The 17,699-nt window shown below is 40.2% G+C and overlaps 1 protein-coding gene across 1 annotated transcript in view; it reads right to left on the reverse strand.

The window, feature by feature from the left end:
- Window positions 1-13,728, reverse strand: part of skap1 (src kinase associated phosphoprotein 1) — a 38,685-nt gene extending 24,957 nt beyond the window's left edge. Inside the window, exons 1-4 of the mRNA XM_037691255.1 lie at window positions 13,665-13,728; window positions 12,654-12,759; window positions 12,111-12,136; window positions 10,505-10,600 (exon numbers count right to left, since the gene is read on the reverse strand). Of these exons, the coding sequence (XP_037547183.1) occupies window positions 10,505-10,600; window positions 12,111-12,136; window positions 12,654-12,759; window positions 13,665-13,704 (268 nt within the window). The 5' untranslated portion in view covers window positions 13,705-13,728. The remainder of the gene's footprint in view (window positions 1-10,504; window positions 10,601-12,110; window positions 12,137-12,653; window positions 12,760-13,664) is intronic.
- Between the last annotated feature and the right edge of the window lie 3,971 nt (window positions 13,729-17,699).

Genomic DNA, 17,699 nt, shown 5'->3' on the forward strand with positions numbered 1-17,699 from the left:
TCGGCTGCTGTGTTCGGCTGCTGTGTTCGGCTGCTGTGTTCGGCTGCCGTGTTCGGCTGCCGTGTCCGGCTGCCGTGTTCGGCTGCCGTGTTCGGCTGCCGTGTCCGGCTGCCGTGTTCGGCTGCTGTGTTCGGCTGCTGTGTTCGGCTGCTGTGTTCGGCTGTGACCCCCTCCTAGCACCAGCTGAAGGGAAGATCAGAAAGCCATCATATGTTTTGCCTCTCCTTCGCTTAGTCCTCGGGTACGGAAGCTTTGGCGGCGCCTTTCGATGCACGAGGTGCGGCATTGAATGCAGCATCAGGGGGCAGGACCCGACCCCCACGTGAACTCTGCTGATGAGGTGAAACAGAAGGCACGGAGAGGCTCCCCGGCCCTGAGGGGGCTGCGGGGAGGAATGCTGCTGATTCCACAGACGAGGAGACCGCAATCCTCTTCGATACTGTCCTTGATTAGGAAAAAGGATTCACTCGGTGCACCTTCACCCGCCCGGCGCTCAATCTGCGCAGAGGCCGAGCTAAATTGATACATTTTTCCTCATTACAGAGGAAGGCCTCTGCTGCGGGTCCCTCAAGCGAGGCGGCCGTCAGAGAGGAGGAGAGAGACTGAGAGGCACTGAGGTTAAGGGCAGAATGTCTCCTCGGCCCTCCTTCCCTCCCCCTGATTTGATTAGGACTTCAGTCATCGATACATAAACCATGTTTAGAACGTCCTAATGCATGTGTTTGAACCAAAGGAAACATGCAGCGCGTTATATCAGGCTGCATGATGACCGTGTCACCGGCTAATAATGTTTAATGGCGCCGGGAATTCAAGCAGAAGGGATTTGAATTTTTGTTTGTTTTTCTTTTAAAATCAAGGATCAAACAAGAAATCTGACTCTCTGTGGGTGCGGGAAGCATTTTACTGAACAAATCAAACTTTTTTTTATTGTCTTGCCAGTGAAGTTCGTGAAATGACGGGCAGCCAAATCAACGCAATCATCCACAACATGTGAAAGGTTAAGATAAGAAGAGAGGATAACACAACACAGTTTCATCACTGCCGACTTGTATTTGTGTTCTTTGTAATCAATTCTTGTTGTCACCCAACATAAACCGCTTTCAAGCATCGATCCCAGGTTAAACAAAACGTCTTCCATCATTTATATTAGTGATCAGAATCAAAACTGAGGCACGGCCATTTTTATTCAACTAAATCACATCTAATTCAAGAAAAGTTTGACCAGTAATTGTTATATTTATTGGTTAAATCTCATAAACCTGCTCCATTAAATGTGTTGCTGCAGCGGTTTTATCACATCGCCATCAACTGGTTGATTTTTCTCTACCCACCAATAATATTTAATCAAATTCTGTGGATAAACTGAAATTAAAAATACTAATTTTAATAAAAAACAGTTCATATTTTATCGCGGTTCTTTAAGAGTCCTAAAATTCACACAAACCAAGAAGAAATGTGTCATTTTGTTATTTTTGATCTGGTTTGGAGAACAAAAAAAAAAAAATCTATTTTTATTTTCTCCTCGGAGGAATAGACGTCAAGTTATCGGGTTTGCTCTGTTGCTGCGTTCGAACATCAGCGGCCGGCCACTTTAAAGACACTAAGGGGCTAAATTTACAATGTGACACCGGCTTCCCCCTGGGCAGCCATAAGAAGCGTCTACAGCGACCCTGAATTTCCCTTTTCTAGATTTACTACCACTATTCAAATGCTTAACTGCAGATACAATGATCCTCTAATCGCTGGGGATGGTTTTCAGCGGCTTCACTGACAGAAACAAAAGGAGAAAAAATAAAAAACGAGTAGTAAGAATATAAATACCGGCAATGGAGGAGTTCGGGCTCAGAGGAGCCTCAGTGTTTGGGATAAAAATGGGAATATCGCAGACGATGACAAAACAAAGCCTGGAGGGGAAACGGACTTAAAATAAATGATTCTGGTTCGTTCACCTTTAAAATGCTTCTTGTATTTCCTCTTTAAAGAGTTTTAATATAAACAAAATATAAAGTGAGCATTTCAAATGACTCGTTTTGTTGACACTTTTACGTGTTAGGTAATAAATATTTATAAGATGCCGTCAGTCCATTTAGTAAATCACTAACGTGTACAAAAGCAACAAGTGTTAACAAAAAATTTCTCTTTAGCGTGGAAATAACAGCCAGACGCCGATTGAGAACGGTGCTCATCTAAAAATAAATGAATAAATAAAACTTTTAAATTGATTAAATATTTATTCTTGACCTATGAAAGCATAAAACTTATAGATCTGTTTATTTGGATTTAAATGAAATACATAATCTGTTTCATTTAATTAATAATTTTTAAAAATATTATAAATTTGATCCTAAATTTTGTACATTATCATCAAATAATTACAAATGTGTTCTTTGTTTAAACTGTATAAAAATATATGTTTTCTTAGAGCAAAATAAAATATTTATTTAGTTTTGTTTTACTAGACAAATAAATACATTTATTTTAAAAGTAAATTTATCGTTTGATAGCATGCCAGAAAAAAATATACAAATAACAATAAGCTTTATACAATATGAAAAAATAAAGGAAACTTATGAAATAGTTATCTAAAACACACTTTTGAACAAGCTTCTTATGTTTGTTTTAAATAATGTGTCAGTTTCACTGAAATGGACTAAACTGGCATCGCTGTAAAAATGAGTTTTGTTTTCTAACGAATGAGCTCATAAAACATAAAACTAAATAAAATAAAACGGCATATTTAACGTTCTGATGAACGTCTCCCTCGATATTGATCGTGTTTTGAATAAAACCGTCCTTATTCATTTTTAACTGTTTCCAATCATGTTTCTTTGAGCCTCATATTTCATAAAAAGAAGTCCATTTAATTCTGATTAGTGTTGCAGGGAATTCATATCCTGAAATTAATTATCTAAATGCATTTTTCTAATGAAAATGCGGCCGCTTCACAATAAAATTTGTTCCCATTCGACGGGTTTTTGGTTCCTTTCACACGAGGCTGTGCAGCAGAGGCCGCCACAAATCAACGGTAAAAATTACCGTTGTGTATAAGTAATCTTCTAAGAGCATACAAGCCCAGAGTGTCCCACTTGGCACAGAGATCGGTGCCGTGAGGAGTTCCCGATGTAAAGAAGGATGCGTCCTGAACATCCTCAAACAACTCCACGAGGGAACGTTAATGACCTTAAAGTGCTGCATTACAGCAACAATTAAACAGAGGGATCCCAGAGGCGTTGGAAGCCACAGTGTCCTGTCTGTGTCCAGGCCAGCACATCTCTCTGATCTCCATTTATTTCCCTAAGAAATCAGCAGGGCCACCTGGGCTTGGCATCGAAACTTCATTCATCTCCAGAAATGGATTCCAGTGGAGGGCAAAATCAAATTCTCATTTGCAAGGCAGGAAGAGAAGGAGAGGGAGTGAATGCAGGAGGTACCTGGGAACGCTAACCTCTGGGTGAACCCGCTGCATCTGATAGTTTTGCTATTTGTCTGTGACATTGACAGCTCTGGGGGAGATTAGGAGCCACGCTGCCCCAGCTTCCCACTTTGCATTCTGCCTATGTGCCTCCTTACAGATGGACGGCAGCGCATTTACCTTCGCCTGTTTTCCCTGGGTTTCAACACGCCGCTGCACCAGAGGCTACGGAGGGTTGTAATTATATGCAGCGCAACAATAAAACAAAGTAAATGAGCGGTGAGCTGCATCAAACCAGGAAGAAGCAAAAGAAATACACAGCGTGGCTTTTTGTTGAGGGGGGTGTGCAGTCGGGGATGAGAGTGATGGATGCCCTTCGGTTAAATACGTCCAAATCCCCCCTTCAAGCCGCTCTCTTCTTGCCAGGCCCAGTGAGTGAGTGTGTGAGGGAGAGTGTGCAAGATTAATAGTGTAAACAGCGAGGGAGAGAGAGGGGAAGAAAGGCACCGGGAGAGAGGCAGAAAGAAAAGACTATCAGCATCTGCAGCAGCACAGTAGCCCCGAGGGAATAGTGTGAACTTTTGAACCCTGATGGCGAGCAGTCGCAGCAATCCACAGATCCTGCGCCTGCCTCGTAATGTGCCGGCGTCTTTCGGAAAAAAAGAACGCAAGATAGCAAGCAGGAGAGGGAAAGGAGAGAGTGAAAGTCATTAACATATTCCTCGCTTGCTTGCAAACGAGCAGCCGCTGTTCGAATGTCACAAAATCCATACGCCAATGAGCACGGCGAGAAATGAATCTCCGGGCAGAGATTCTGACGATCAAATACAGTAAAAAGAGCGTCGGCGGGTCCAGAGGAACTTCCTGATTCGTGGCTGTTTTTCACACGCTCCTGAACACACTGCAGGTTGACCAAACAAGAGGTCGAAGGTCAAAAGTTCAGTAGGTGCGAACTAAAACCAAAAAAAATTAAAACCGTTCTTTGCTTCCGTTTTTGACGTGGTGCAGGTGGGCGGAGACAACGATTAAATATCCAACATTTTTCCATCAGCACAAAAAAAAAGAAACCGTCCAGATGACCTGACGGAAAAATGTTGGATTATTGAGCATGGACTTTGTTGTTTTCAACCAGTTTGACACGACTGTCAACAAGGAAGAGGGCCGGCCAAACACACCATCTTAGCACCAACATAACTGGTTTGTTCCACTTTGGAGTAAGCTGTTGGGGGAAGAATCAGTTTTGTTGTGTGTTTCCTTGACTGATGAAGCCTTCTGGATGGAAGGTGAAACGTTTCAGCACAAAAAAAATAAAAGTAACTGTCCAGATGACCCGACTGAAAAATGTTGGATTGTCTACCTGGATTATTGAGCATGGACTTTGATAACTAAATATCTATTTTAAATCAGCTCATTTTGGTTATGTTTCCTTACGTCTGTGCACTTATTCAGCTGCCAAGCAGGAAAATGAAGATGCAGCACTCACTGTAGTCCAAATTCATTTTTTAAAGCTTGAATTCTCTTTCACATATTATTTTTAAGAATGGTTAAATACACATTTGTTTAAATTAGACAATATTGTTTTATTCTGTTTAATTAATAAATTATATCAATAAAATAAAATAAACAGTTATCAGCTGTTGGCTGCCCCTTATTCCTAAAGATCCGTATCAGTCATAGAAAAACTCACTTTGCTCACTTTTGCTGAGTTAAGCAAACAACATGAAGTATTTTACTTAAACTGGTCCGACAGGCGGTTCTGTTGCTGCAGCGAACTCAAGAGAACTCGTTTCAATGCGTCACAATAAAAGACTCAGACGTGCGCACTGAGCGATGAGCTCAAAAACTCTCTGTGGACACGTGAAGCTCCTGACGAGAGCGTACTTTACTGTCCTTCAGTATAACAGATCCTGAAGCAGTGACCACCAGGACTTATGAGAATATTTACAAGTCAACACTCAGTCTGTGTTTGAGGCTCTTATTGTGAAGGATTTAAACAAGTTTTATGGGCTGGACACTGCTTCAAATAAAATACTGCATGTTATCTTGTAGTGAAAGCACCCCTGACGATCAGATGTTAATAATAGGGATGCACGATACTGGATTTTTGGCCGATATCCGATATGTTAAAACTTATTTGGCCGATATCCGATACCGATATTTTTTTTTTTACATTCCTTTGTCAGAACATAGACCTCTTATTTAGGCTTATTTGCTACAAAAATTGTGTAAAGCTGTAAGAGCTGGTGACATATATTCAGTAACAGCCATATGCACTTCAACATATTAAATGGAAAGTGTTAAATGTTATTTATTAGCATTAGTCACCTGCGATGCTGTCTCACTTGTGGAGGCTTGTTCCAGGTTCCTATAGCTGCAGTGTGGGATCCTCTGCACTCCTGTGCATGAAGGACAGACTTTTTAAGTTCAAAGTTTTTGTCTATCCATTGTGCCGTAAGACTAATCATGCTAACGAGCTAACACGACGTCCAAATGTCTGTGGTAAAACTCACCCAACAAGTCGTGCTATCGGCTGTTAGCTTCTCAATGACGTCGGAAATGACGGCTTGTAACTCGGGTAAGATTATGTTGGAAAAATATCTCAGACTGGGGACGATGTAGCGAGGCTCAACGTAGTCCATGAATCTTTGGAATCCGACATCCTCAACGGAAAAAAACTTCCACACCTCCAACATTTTGACTTCTTCCTCTCCGCCGTGATCAGACCAGGTAGGCGTCCGTGACGTCATCACGTTGCGCTGGCGCTGCGGGCGTCCTTCTCACTGGGTCGTCGTACAAAAACAGCGTCTTCTATATCAGTGAGTTATTTTCATGGAATGGCCGACGTCCGATATTTAACTTTAACTCTAATATCCGATAATATCGATACATGCCGATAATATCGTGCATCCCTAATGAGCAAATGCAGTTGGGTTTAGGAGCACGATGGGGTTCACTGCCTTCGGTTTAGTTATAAAAAAATAACTTTTTTCCTCAACATTGCTGCAACTGTTTTACTCTTGAAAAAATTTTCTTTATTTTTCCTGAGTGGCCATAATACTCGGTCACAGGTAAGCGTGCCGGCAGCATTTAGTTAAAGAAAAAGCTAAATAAGCTCTTAAATATAAAAATTTGGACAGAAAGTTTGTTCAGGGGCAAAACCAATTTGGTAAAAGGTTTAAACTGCTACAGAGCGGTTTGTTCCACAAAGCCTCAACTTCCTTTTATTTCACAATTGAACTTGAAACACAAACAAAGTCCAGTTGGCACATTAAACACCGCAGATTAACCCTCTAATGGAGTTTCAGTTTGTCAGCTGGCCGTTTCCTCCCCCACCTACATCACCAGCCGACAGACCGCACTCTCAAAAACGCTTCGCTTCAAAATGGCTTTTCCAAGCTTCAGCCAGAATGACAGAATTTAGATTTAATATTCTATTTACAAGCAGTGTAATAATGTTGTTACTGCGCATTGGCCCCTCATATTCAAATGAGAAATAGGCAACACCGAGACATAACTTCAAATTGGTTGTCCAACTGCGTACTGGTGCCAGTAATTGGTTCAGGAAATTGGGCCAGCAAAGTGATCACTGACAGAGCCCATTGCTGGTCGGCGCACACGAACAAACGTCCCTTTGGAGCTGCACGGATTACTTAATTAATCAACGTGTCGACCGAGAGAAAAAGAAATCGTAAATATTTAAGGCAAAGTGAATGATCTGCTTCTGCGTCCAATACTTCTGTTAATGGAGCAGGTTGATTTTCTTTTCTTTGAAACTTTCGCCAGTTAATGGAAATAACCTGCGAAATGAAGGTCTACCGTTCCTCCGAGGAATGCACATCGCCCTCCACCTTTCACGTCACCTTACGTCGAGACGGAGGTGGAGCTGCTTTGGTCAAACCCTAAAAATAAACGATAAAACGTTGTGTGAGATGTCACGCTCAGGGTATGTGTTGGGAATGACTCTCAGCTACTACCACATGCAACTTTAGCTCAATGTCTGTTAAACTGACCGAGTTACAGCCATTTTTGTGTTCTGGAAGTTGAGTGGGGCTGTGGCGGCCATCTTGAATCGAGTTGGAAGCAGTTTATTAGTAGGTGCACCTTCATGGACTACTTCCTGAAAGTTTCCAAAAAGTCCGGCCAGTGGGTCACAAGATATTTTACTAACATAACTAATGCACACACGATTGCCCACCTTTAATCCGAGTCGGCAAAAACAAATGTTTTGTAGCCTTACGTGTCAAACTTGGAACAAATCTCAAGCCAACATCTAAAATAAATTTAAAAACTAAAAAGCGAAACCAAACGTGTGATTATGATCCCAGTACAGGAAACACACCCTTAGGTTGCATTTTATTATTATTAATAGTTGTTTGATAATGTAACACAAACATGACGTCATTTTGATCTTCTATTGTTGTTTTGTTCCGAGTTTATTTTCAGCCTATTGAAGTTAATGTTGGTGAATATTATTGCACTGTACTGGGGGGTAGAAAACCTAGACAGGGGAAAGAAATCCTGTATGCAGCACATTTTTCTAGTTCTACAACACAATAAATCCCAGCTGCTTCATGCAGGAATCATTTCAACAGTGCCATCTTTCCTGCACGCCTCTTGAAACAAAGCTCTTCCTGCAGCGCTCCGTCATTTCTGCAGCTCCCCAGCAAACATCCTCGAGCGCCCAGCAGAGCTCCCCGATCAAAGAAAAACAAACAGGCCATTTTGACTTGGCAAACTTGACCTGCAAACAGCATGACGGGGCTAAAAGCCCCACATCTCCAGCTGTCTCCTGGGGTCTATTTGTGTCTGTGTGAGGGCGCGCATGTGCGTTAAAGAGCTCTTTCACGCCAGAGGGAGAAATCCGCGCCCGTGTTTGTTTATGTATGCATAATGTGCTGGAATGACTGCATGATGGAGGAATAAAAATTCCTCAAAATGCGCACGAGCCCCGAACGGTGGCTGCTTCGAGGGGTGCAGACGGAGTTGGGGTGAGGCTGCAGGCGCGGTCGGGTCACCGGTGCGGTCGGCGGGTGAAACTCAGTTCACATTACCATGCAGACAGCCAGGCTAACAAAGGAAGCTCCATCTGTTCCTGTCAGCCATTACAAATCTGGTGTCACCCAGTCCGCTGAAGACAACAGGCCACCGCATCTAATCAAACGGCGCAGGCTCCTCCTGCGTGTAAAAGCAGCCATCGACTTCACACTCACTCACTCACTGGTTAGAGAAGGCAGCGCAGCGAAGGCAGGCGGTCGATTACCACGGCTCATACATCCTCCAAGTCACGAGGTCTCCTTTGTGTACAGTAAAAAAGATACAATTAAACACCGAAGAGATTCAACCCTCTGTTCTTTCCGACAAACTTCTCAATCACAGAATCAATTTCCAAATACAGTAAATCCTGATGATTTGAAGGATTTTTACGTTTTATTAACTCGCTCTCAAATTGTCATCACGGCTAACTGCTCTTACAAGAAAAATGTCTTTGATTTCATTAACTTGTGCCATTATTTTTCCTCTGAACGCACCGCCCAGCAGAAACGTGCAAGCAGTTTCTTTCAGAGGGCTGTGAACACAGGATGAACTATGAACTCAACATGCCCTTTTAGTCAGGACGCAGACCGAGTACTACGCCAACATGGCTGCAGTTCCCGAGCTATAACAGGCTGCGAGGGGTTTTTCCTTTGCATGTCAAATGTTTCTGCTATTGATCCCACAGTAACAGTTAGGTGTGGTTATTTACCGGAAAAAAACATTGGTTTTGGAGTTTCACGGAGGAAAATAATCTGCATAATTAGTTACTTCTCACATTTCACAGAGGCAATAAAACGGCAGTGTGTGTGAGCTTTAACAGCAACAAACAGTGCCATTTGTAGTTACGAGTGTTATCACTGTAGCCTTAAGGGAAACTTTATGGTTCGATTTTGTATGTTTCCCAAAGGAAATCTCCCCTTGTTTACTCTCAAATATTATTAAAAAAAATCTAATAATTGTTGCGTCTAATTGTGGTCTTTTTCACACCATCTGCTGTGATTTATCTTTTAGTTTCCAGAACTCGCAGCCGTTTCTCTTCGGAGCGCGGTGCAGTTCATTAAACCGTTTCCAAATAAAAGATGGGGTCTGGCTCTATCCAGCTGGCATTAAGTATCCTGAGATGACTGGAAATGTTCCTTGTTTTAGTGGTGAGAAATTCCATGTGCATCCTGCTTTATCTCATGAGATTAAAAAAAAAAAACAGTAGAGATGGGCACCTGAGGCTGCAGAGTCTATTATGCCCACCTGCGGCATGTCACGTCAAGGACTATTAGAGTCAAAAATACTAAAAGTCTGAATGGGAGGCAGAGAAAGGAAGATAGAAAGAAAGATTGATAATAGGAGAGAGGGATGGAACGCACATGGCCCCTCAGGTACAGTGTTGTATTTCAAACCCAGTTGTGAAAGAATAGAAGAGCTCTGGGTCAATAAATCACTGCATTAGCCTGCAGCTACAAAGCCTCCTCCCTGTGTGGGCTGCCTCTTCACCTCCCACCACCCACACGTGCACACAAACACACAACTCCCCCAGTGGAGCAGAAACCGAGCCCAGAATCTGCCACTGGAGGGAGCTCTAGGTCACCTTTCAGGTCTCCGTCACCCACTAGCATCAAGATACCTGAAGCTGCCAGGAGGGAGGCGGAGCCGCAGATGTCCCCCGCAGAGAGGCAGGCGGCCAGCAGAGAGAGAAATTTCACACATGTGGTCTGTTTTTCCAAATTTAACAGGTTTGCTGCAATATAACAAAACGATCCACCTGCTCTTCCTGTGGCGAGGCGTAGCTTTGTGAATGTGCTCAAACTGTTTCCTCGGAGGAGTTTGGAACCGTCTCCTCATTTTCATTTCCTTTGTTTGCACAGAGCTTAGCCTTTCCATAGAAACAGGTGTCTATAAAGATATTATGTGGTTTTAATGGTCATACTTTGTGTTTAATTTGCCGCTGATGCAATGTAATTGTAATTGAGATCAGATCTCTGCACTTGGCACAAGACTTACGAGCCTTCACTCAAACACACAATCACGGAGCGAGATCCAGAATCAGGACTGCTGTGAACTTACACTCGGAGACTTCATCCTGGTAGTCTGAGGCGTCATCTGACGGAGCAGAGCGACCCAAACTGGAGCTACGGTTGTCATCAGAAACGTCTTCTTCCACTGAGGCTGGTCGTTTATGTGTGAGATAGAAAGAGAAAGCAAACGCCAGGTAGGAAATTATTTCAAAACGTGTCACAGAACAACCAACGCCCGTAAACACAATATTTTATTCACAACGGAACAAATCACATCAAATGTTTCAACCAAGAAATGGTTAGAAACAGGAGACAAATAAGGAATTTGAATCTTATGACGGCAACAAATCTCGAAATGGCTGTGGCGGGACAACAAAAGGCTGTAAACAAGAAATATGAATCAAAAACAGCTAAAGGAACATTTTATATTTAATTAGGTTAACTGTCAACAGGTCAGTAAGAGGACTGGGGGTAAAAAGAGACGTTTAGAGAGGCTGGATCTCTCTGAGGTAAAAATGGGCAGATGTTCACCGCTGTGTAAGATATTGCATCTAAATAGTGGAGCAATTTCAAAATAATATTTGTCCACAAAAAATTGTATGATTTTTTTTTAAACCTCCATCATCTACAGCAGATTTTAGAGATCTCTGAGCTCAAGGGCTGAAAGTCAAAACTGGATGGTCGTGGTCTTCGGGCCCTCGGGGACCACTGCATTAAAAACAGGTCTGGTTCTGATCTGGGCTCAGGAACACTTGCACAGATCATTGCCTGCAAACACAGTTCATCCACAAACTAAAGCTCTATCAAGCAAAGAAGACGCCAGATAAGAACACCATCTAGTACCCTTCTTTGGACCAAAGCTCATTTAAAAATAGACTGAGGTGAACTGGACTATCAGACGGATCAAAGTTTGAAATTCTTTTTGGAAGCCACAGACATCTTTTACTTCCTTACTAAAAACAAGAGGGACCATCCAGCCGGTTATCAGCAAACAGCTCAAACGCCTGCCTCTCTGATGGTATACGGGTGCATTAGGGCCTTTTGCGCAGGCAGCTCACAGATCTGGAAAGGCTCCATCAATGCCGAAAAGTATACACAGATTTTAGAACATCACATGCTCCCATCCAGAATGCATCGTTTTCAGGGACGGCCTTGCAGATTTCAGCAACATAATGCTAAACTGCAAACTGCACCCATAACAACAGTACGGCTCTGGAGCAGAAAAGTCCAGGTGCTGAACTGTTGTGTCTGCAGTCCAGACCTCTCGTCGCCTGACGCATCGCAAAACAAAGAGATCCAGCAAAGACCCAGGACTGCTGGACAGAGAGAATCCTCAGTTCTTAACGTTTACAGGGTGCTGTTAAAAATGGATACTTCGCAATGGAAACAACTTTCATGAATGTGTTGCTGCCATCCAATTCAAAATGACCTTTTTTTTTTTAAAGCAAAAAGTACAACTTATTTGTTTAAACATTTTAAATGATAGGTTTATGAGATTTGGAAATCAATGCATTTTTTTTTATTTACATTTTATACAACGTTCCAACTTTGTTAGAATTGGGATTATTCATCATCTGATAATAGGAGATGTTTTAATTTCCCTCTGGGATTAATAAAGAATTTTCGAATTGAATTGAACTGAATGTTTCACTCACCCCGTAAGGAGAATTCCTGAGGAAATCTGAAAAATTAAAACATGCAAACAAAATTAAAGTGTTTATCACTGCTTTTGTGTTTCTTAAATGTCAACTAAAGTATTGCTTTGAAAATTATGCAGCTGTTTCTTGCAATGAAAACCACAAAACCACACGTTTTCTGTAACACGCTTTCAGGTCATGCAGTGCAGGCAGCACCGGCTTCCGGAGCGAACTAGCAACGAGTTTCACTTTTTGGTTTTAAAGCGCGTTCACCACACTTGTAAAAAGGAATTGCATCAGAATAAATATATTTGATTAAAACAAATCTGTGAAATCTTTAAAAAATGTTCACAGTAATAAATAAGAGGAGGGAAGTCTGCCGATTGGTGCCATTAGACTAAATGAGTTCTTTCTAATGCAAATTGAAAATTGTATTTAAAGCAATTACAGCTACACTTAACAGAATTTTGCGGTATTAACGGCAAATGTTGGATAATGGTGCCATGAAGTCACACTTCAGCAGAGCCTCTGGTATTAGAGTTACAAGATGTAAAAGCCTACCTCTCTTTAACGACCTCAAAGTTATTCAGTAGGACGTTCCGCGTCTCTTCCGTGCTTTCACTTAGGTTCTCATCGTGAAGAATCTCAGCCACAAAATACTCACAATCTGATGAGTACAAACACATCAGAAGAAAAATGTACTTTACTGGTCTTCTGAATACTTGTCTAGACCAAAAGCTCCAGGAAAAAGCCGACTTTTCTTCTGAAAAGTACTAATTATTACACTCAAATACATCCCTAAATTGACTGAAGGCGGAGAGCGGAGAGCAGCCACTCTCTGTTTTTTGTTTTGTTTTGTTCAAACAGAATAAGTAACGGTTCAGACACAACAACCCTCAACAAAATATGTTTCTGTGTACATACTAGTGTTTATTTTGTTGAGATTTTAGTGCCTTTACGGATATTTTAAACAAAAATATCCAAACAGTTGAATAAAAAGCCTTTTAAAAGATACCAGCATTATTGAGGTATGAATATTACATTTTGATTCTTCATTTGGTTAGTAATCTATTACTTGGTTAAGCTAAATAACTACTATTTATTTGACATGAATATAAAAAAAGAAACTGTCAACACTAACATCACACATAAATTTGAGTCATCTTTATGATAATGAAGACAAACGGGTTGGTCCAGATCATTTACATGTATCTGATTCTTTATGTCCTTCTTCCCTCGTCATACAAATAAGCTAACGTATGTAAATGTTTCTTTCAGAACACTGTGCCGTTGTGGCAGGACATGCAAATACATGTCACCACGGTGGAAACTATTTTCTGGTTCTTACAGTTAAGGTGACATGGTCAGGTAGGAACGTTTGTATGATGCAGTCTTTACTTCTGTAAAACTAACAGATTGTTTTTAGGAAGTCCCTTCCAGTTTCTCTTATTTATACACAATCCATAAATACTAAAGTATCTCACCACTTCTCAAAATGTTTGCTACTTTTCAACATTCGGATTTAAAAATAAAATCATTCTGGTGACAAATTATTGTAAATAAAAGTGTTACCAATTAAGAGTCTCCTGATGTCAATCGGGACTGTACCCATCACTGGTTTTCATCTGCTCCACACGAAGCACTCTGGTTTGACAGCCTTTTTTCTACACCTTGAAGCTTTGATTGTGAACCTAAACTATAGCCGATATCCCAGTACATCCAGTCTCTAACAAACTGCTACAGCTTCGTAACAGAAGCAGCCTGGCACACAGCTACATCCATGCTCCGTACAGTAAGCTGCACGATAAGCCAACCACCTGTGTCTTTCTAAGTTGAGAACTCACTTCCGCTCTAGATTTGCACACGGGGAGGAGCAGGTGCACAACTTCCTCTGCAGTCTGGTTCCTCAGTCGAGACCCATGAAGGTTTGACTCATGACAAGAGAACACCTCTGACCGAAAACGCTGCAACGCTTATGAAAGTAATTTGTTTACAGCTGCTTCTAACTGTTTAAGATTCCATCAAATTGACTTTAACTTATATGAACACAAACAAACGTGTGTAAAAGTTTCTGGAAAATCTAAGACTTTGCGAACAATTTGAGAAAATATATTCTAAAGACAGCTTATCTTGGTCAATTGAAAATGTGGATTCTGTTTTTGTGCTGATGAAATAAGCACAAAATATGGTTTGACGTTGGATTTGCTGAAAAAGATCTTTTCTGGGAGGGGGGTTGCTCCATATCCTACAAAAGTATTAACGGTACAGACAAATGCCCCTTGAAATCATTGTAGCTAGATAAAGAATAAGATAAATTTCAATCTCATATATGTATAAATACACATACATTGTATGCATCTTTTTCCTATACTAGAGCAAAAATTAAATAGACAAAATAAATAAATGACCAATTAAATTTGTATATACTACTTGGGATTATTTTCAGGGAAATGTTTAAGATCACAAAACTATTACTTAAACAATAAATAAATAAAGGGCTCATGAAAGGCTTGAAGATTACAGTTCGTTTGTTTGTTTGTTTGTTTGTAGTTCCTTGTCCCTTCTCTACAAAAATACTGCAAATTCTACAAATCCGTTTCTTAATAATATACACTGTTGCTTATGAATCTAAATTAATTTTAAACCAGTCTTGGTGAGATCCTGCATCATTTTTATCTATTAAATTCAACTTTAAAAACTATGAATTGCTAATTAAATTCTTGATTAAGTTGGGTTTTTTTTCACTTCATATGTTGTCTTATTTTTATTTACATGTAGAGTTTAAATGAGTGGCAAATCATTGTGTTTATTTACATTTTGCAGCACATAAAGTCATATCAGAGCTTCAAAAATCTGACGACAATCTGCAGTGGATGCTAGTTAGCTACTTAGCTTTAGCGGGCTAGTTAGCTACTTAGCTTTAGCGGTTAGACAGGAAATTGTATTATTATAACTCTTATAATCATTATACTCGTGATTTAAAACAATGTATGTTTATTTGTATAAATGCCTAATTTGCATCACCATTCAGACAATATGTGAATTTTTATTTACCAGTGGTGAAATGGTTGGAGGCTAATTTTAAGCTTCACTTACCGCTCTTCTTCTTTTTCTTCTTCTTCTGTGTTTTTGGCGGCTGGAAATATGGAGGCCATCTTTTTTCTTCTTCTGCGCTTTGGCGTCTGCTGTTAGCATTAGCTCGTTACCCAAGGCAGCGGGTAGCTAATGTACGTCTTCTGATCATATTTCCGAGTAAGATTTTCCTTTATTTAAAGTTAGTACAAAATCACAGGCAACATTTTTGTTTTAGTTTATTTTGCGGGGTTTAAGTAGGTAACCTGAAGCTTCTACATTGGGTGCTGCATTCAGGTACCTGCTGAGTTAACGTTTGCTAATGAGGTTGTAAAATCGTAAATCACAAATTGCAGTGTTTTTTACTTCGAGATTATGATTTTGAATTTAGCCATATTTGTTTTCTTCATTATTATTTTATGCTTTGTACACAAGTTTAGTGAAACCTTTTAATGTTTGTTTTATTTTTTGTACAGTTGCTAGTTTTGTGAAGTTGCATTCAAAGTTATAAATTCTTATAAACAAATTGTAAATGATGGTTGTAGTAAATTTGTATTCAAATCAGATGAGACCAGTACAGGTGAATACAATAGCTCGGATTAAAATTCAATTCATTTTATTTATACAGCGCCAAGTCACAACAGAAGTCATCTCAGGGCACTGAACAGAAACATTCTGTATATAAAATAAAGTTAATAATGTTATTTATCTGGAGCCAGCAGACTGCTTTGATTCTTAACTTTATTGCAGATTCTCATCCATACATTACATTTTAAAACTGTCTGTTAGGTTAAGTTCATGCCTTTTATATTATTAAACACGTAACCATTAATTTTGACCACTTTAGGCTACTGTTGATTAAATTAAATAACTATGCTCAGGTATTTAGTTTAACTTAAATAAGTAATCACACATCATCAACTAGTTTATTTTCACATAAATGTGATAATAACAGATTTAACAAGTAAACATTCCTCTTGTATCACTAAAAATCAGCAACAAATGTACAATTATTTAGCAAAATGGTAAAAACTGAATGTGCCACGTGGTTTTTTTTGCTCTGAAAAGGTTTTGAAATGCGTTTGGAGGTTGGGAGAAACACAACGTTTTGCGTTTTCAGTAAATCTAAGGTCAAATTTTACAGGATTTAAAAGTGCTATTAAATCTGTTTCAATTTGGTCTGAATGAGGACGTGTATGCTTTGCTACATTCTCATGTAAATGCAGCATAGTAAAGCTGTCTTGTTTATAAAGATAAGAAATAACTATCACGATGTGGTTTGCATTTTAACGGGCTGTAAAACAACACACAATTTAACTACTAAATTTAATTTTCTTCAGCACATCCCGCCTGAATGGGTTACAGAAATTCTGCCTTTAACAGTTTAAATCTTTCCACGGATGTTTGAGCTGAGCAACAACAACAAAAAATAAAACTAACAAGGATGTTTCAGTCGACACATGAATACAGCGCCACTGAACTGGTCCCTCACAACATCTGACAGGGCGTGGACGAATGTTCAGATTACCAGTAGAGGGTGAACAGCAGTGGATTGAACTGGACTGGTCTTTTACACACACAATTGACCCTTGCAGAGGAGGCCGTGGTAGAAGCACAGAAATACTGGTGGCCCTCACTATTGTCTTATTGATCCGGTATAACTGGAACACAGCAGATGAAAAAAAAGCAATTGAGTTTAAATCTCTGTTCGACACTGCTGAGGTGGCCAGCATATATTAAGCTTTGCTGGACAAATGCCTTTTCTTTCTTTCTTTAGCCCCAAAATGAATCCATTAATGAACTTTTATTAAAATAAATAGTTGCTTGCATGGATATATTATGGATTTCTGATAGAAAAACACCAGGAAATGATTTTAAGAATCATTTTATTTGAAGGTTTTATGGAAAATAAAGGCTTAAAGCATTACTTGAGGAATGCATTTGCCTCCTTCCTTTCAGAGTTTTAAACTGTAATTATCTTACGCTGACAAATGATGAGTTATGGCTGGTTTAGTCATTGATATTTTTCCAAATTTCAGCTCATGTTCTGTAAAATTGACTTTTTTGTGTTTGTTACGACCACTTAGCTGTGACTAGCTACTTTCATGTACAGCCAGTGATTGCATAGAATTTCCATAATATCTATCCAGTGGTTCATGAGAAATTTTGCTAATACTGCAGGCAAAAAAAAACAAAAAAAAAACACATTACCACCGTTTGCATTCGTCAGCAAATGGAAAAACAACAACACTGCAATCAAACATAAGTTGTACCATGTTTTGTTTATTAATATTTTAATGACGTTCCTGTGTTTTTCAGGTTTAAATGTGCCACGTGATGACCTCCTTCCTTGTCGCCTCCCAACAGGAAGCCGCGGGGTCAGGCTGAGTTGAGTCCCACGTCAGGATTGTCCCCACGCTGACCTGAGCCTGACTGGCCTCCCAGCTAAAAGCTCCTGTGAAGGTAAGAGGAACTGGGGGTCCCCTCCCCTGAAAAAGAGGTTCCCGCCCCTTGACAGCTCAGGGTCTGCACCCC

Source organism: Nematolebias whitei, chromosome 17 (genome assembly GCF_014905685.2).
Source record: "Nematolebias whitei isolate Nwh7 chromosome 17, NemWhi1, whole genome shotgun sequence".
Taxonomy (NCBI): Eukaryota; Metazoa; Chordata; class Actinopteri; order Cyprinodontiformes; family Rivulidae; genus Nematolebias; species Nematolebias whitei.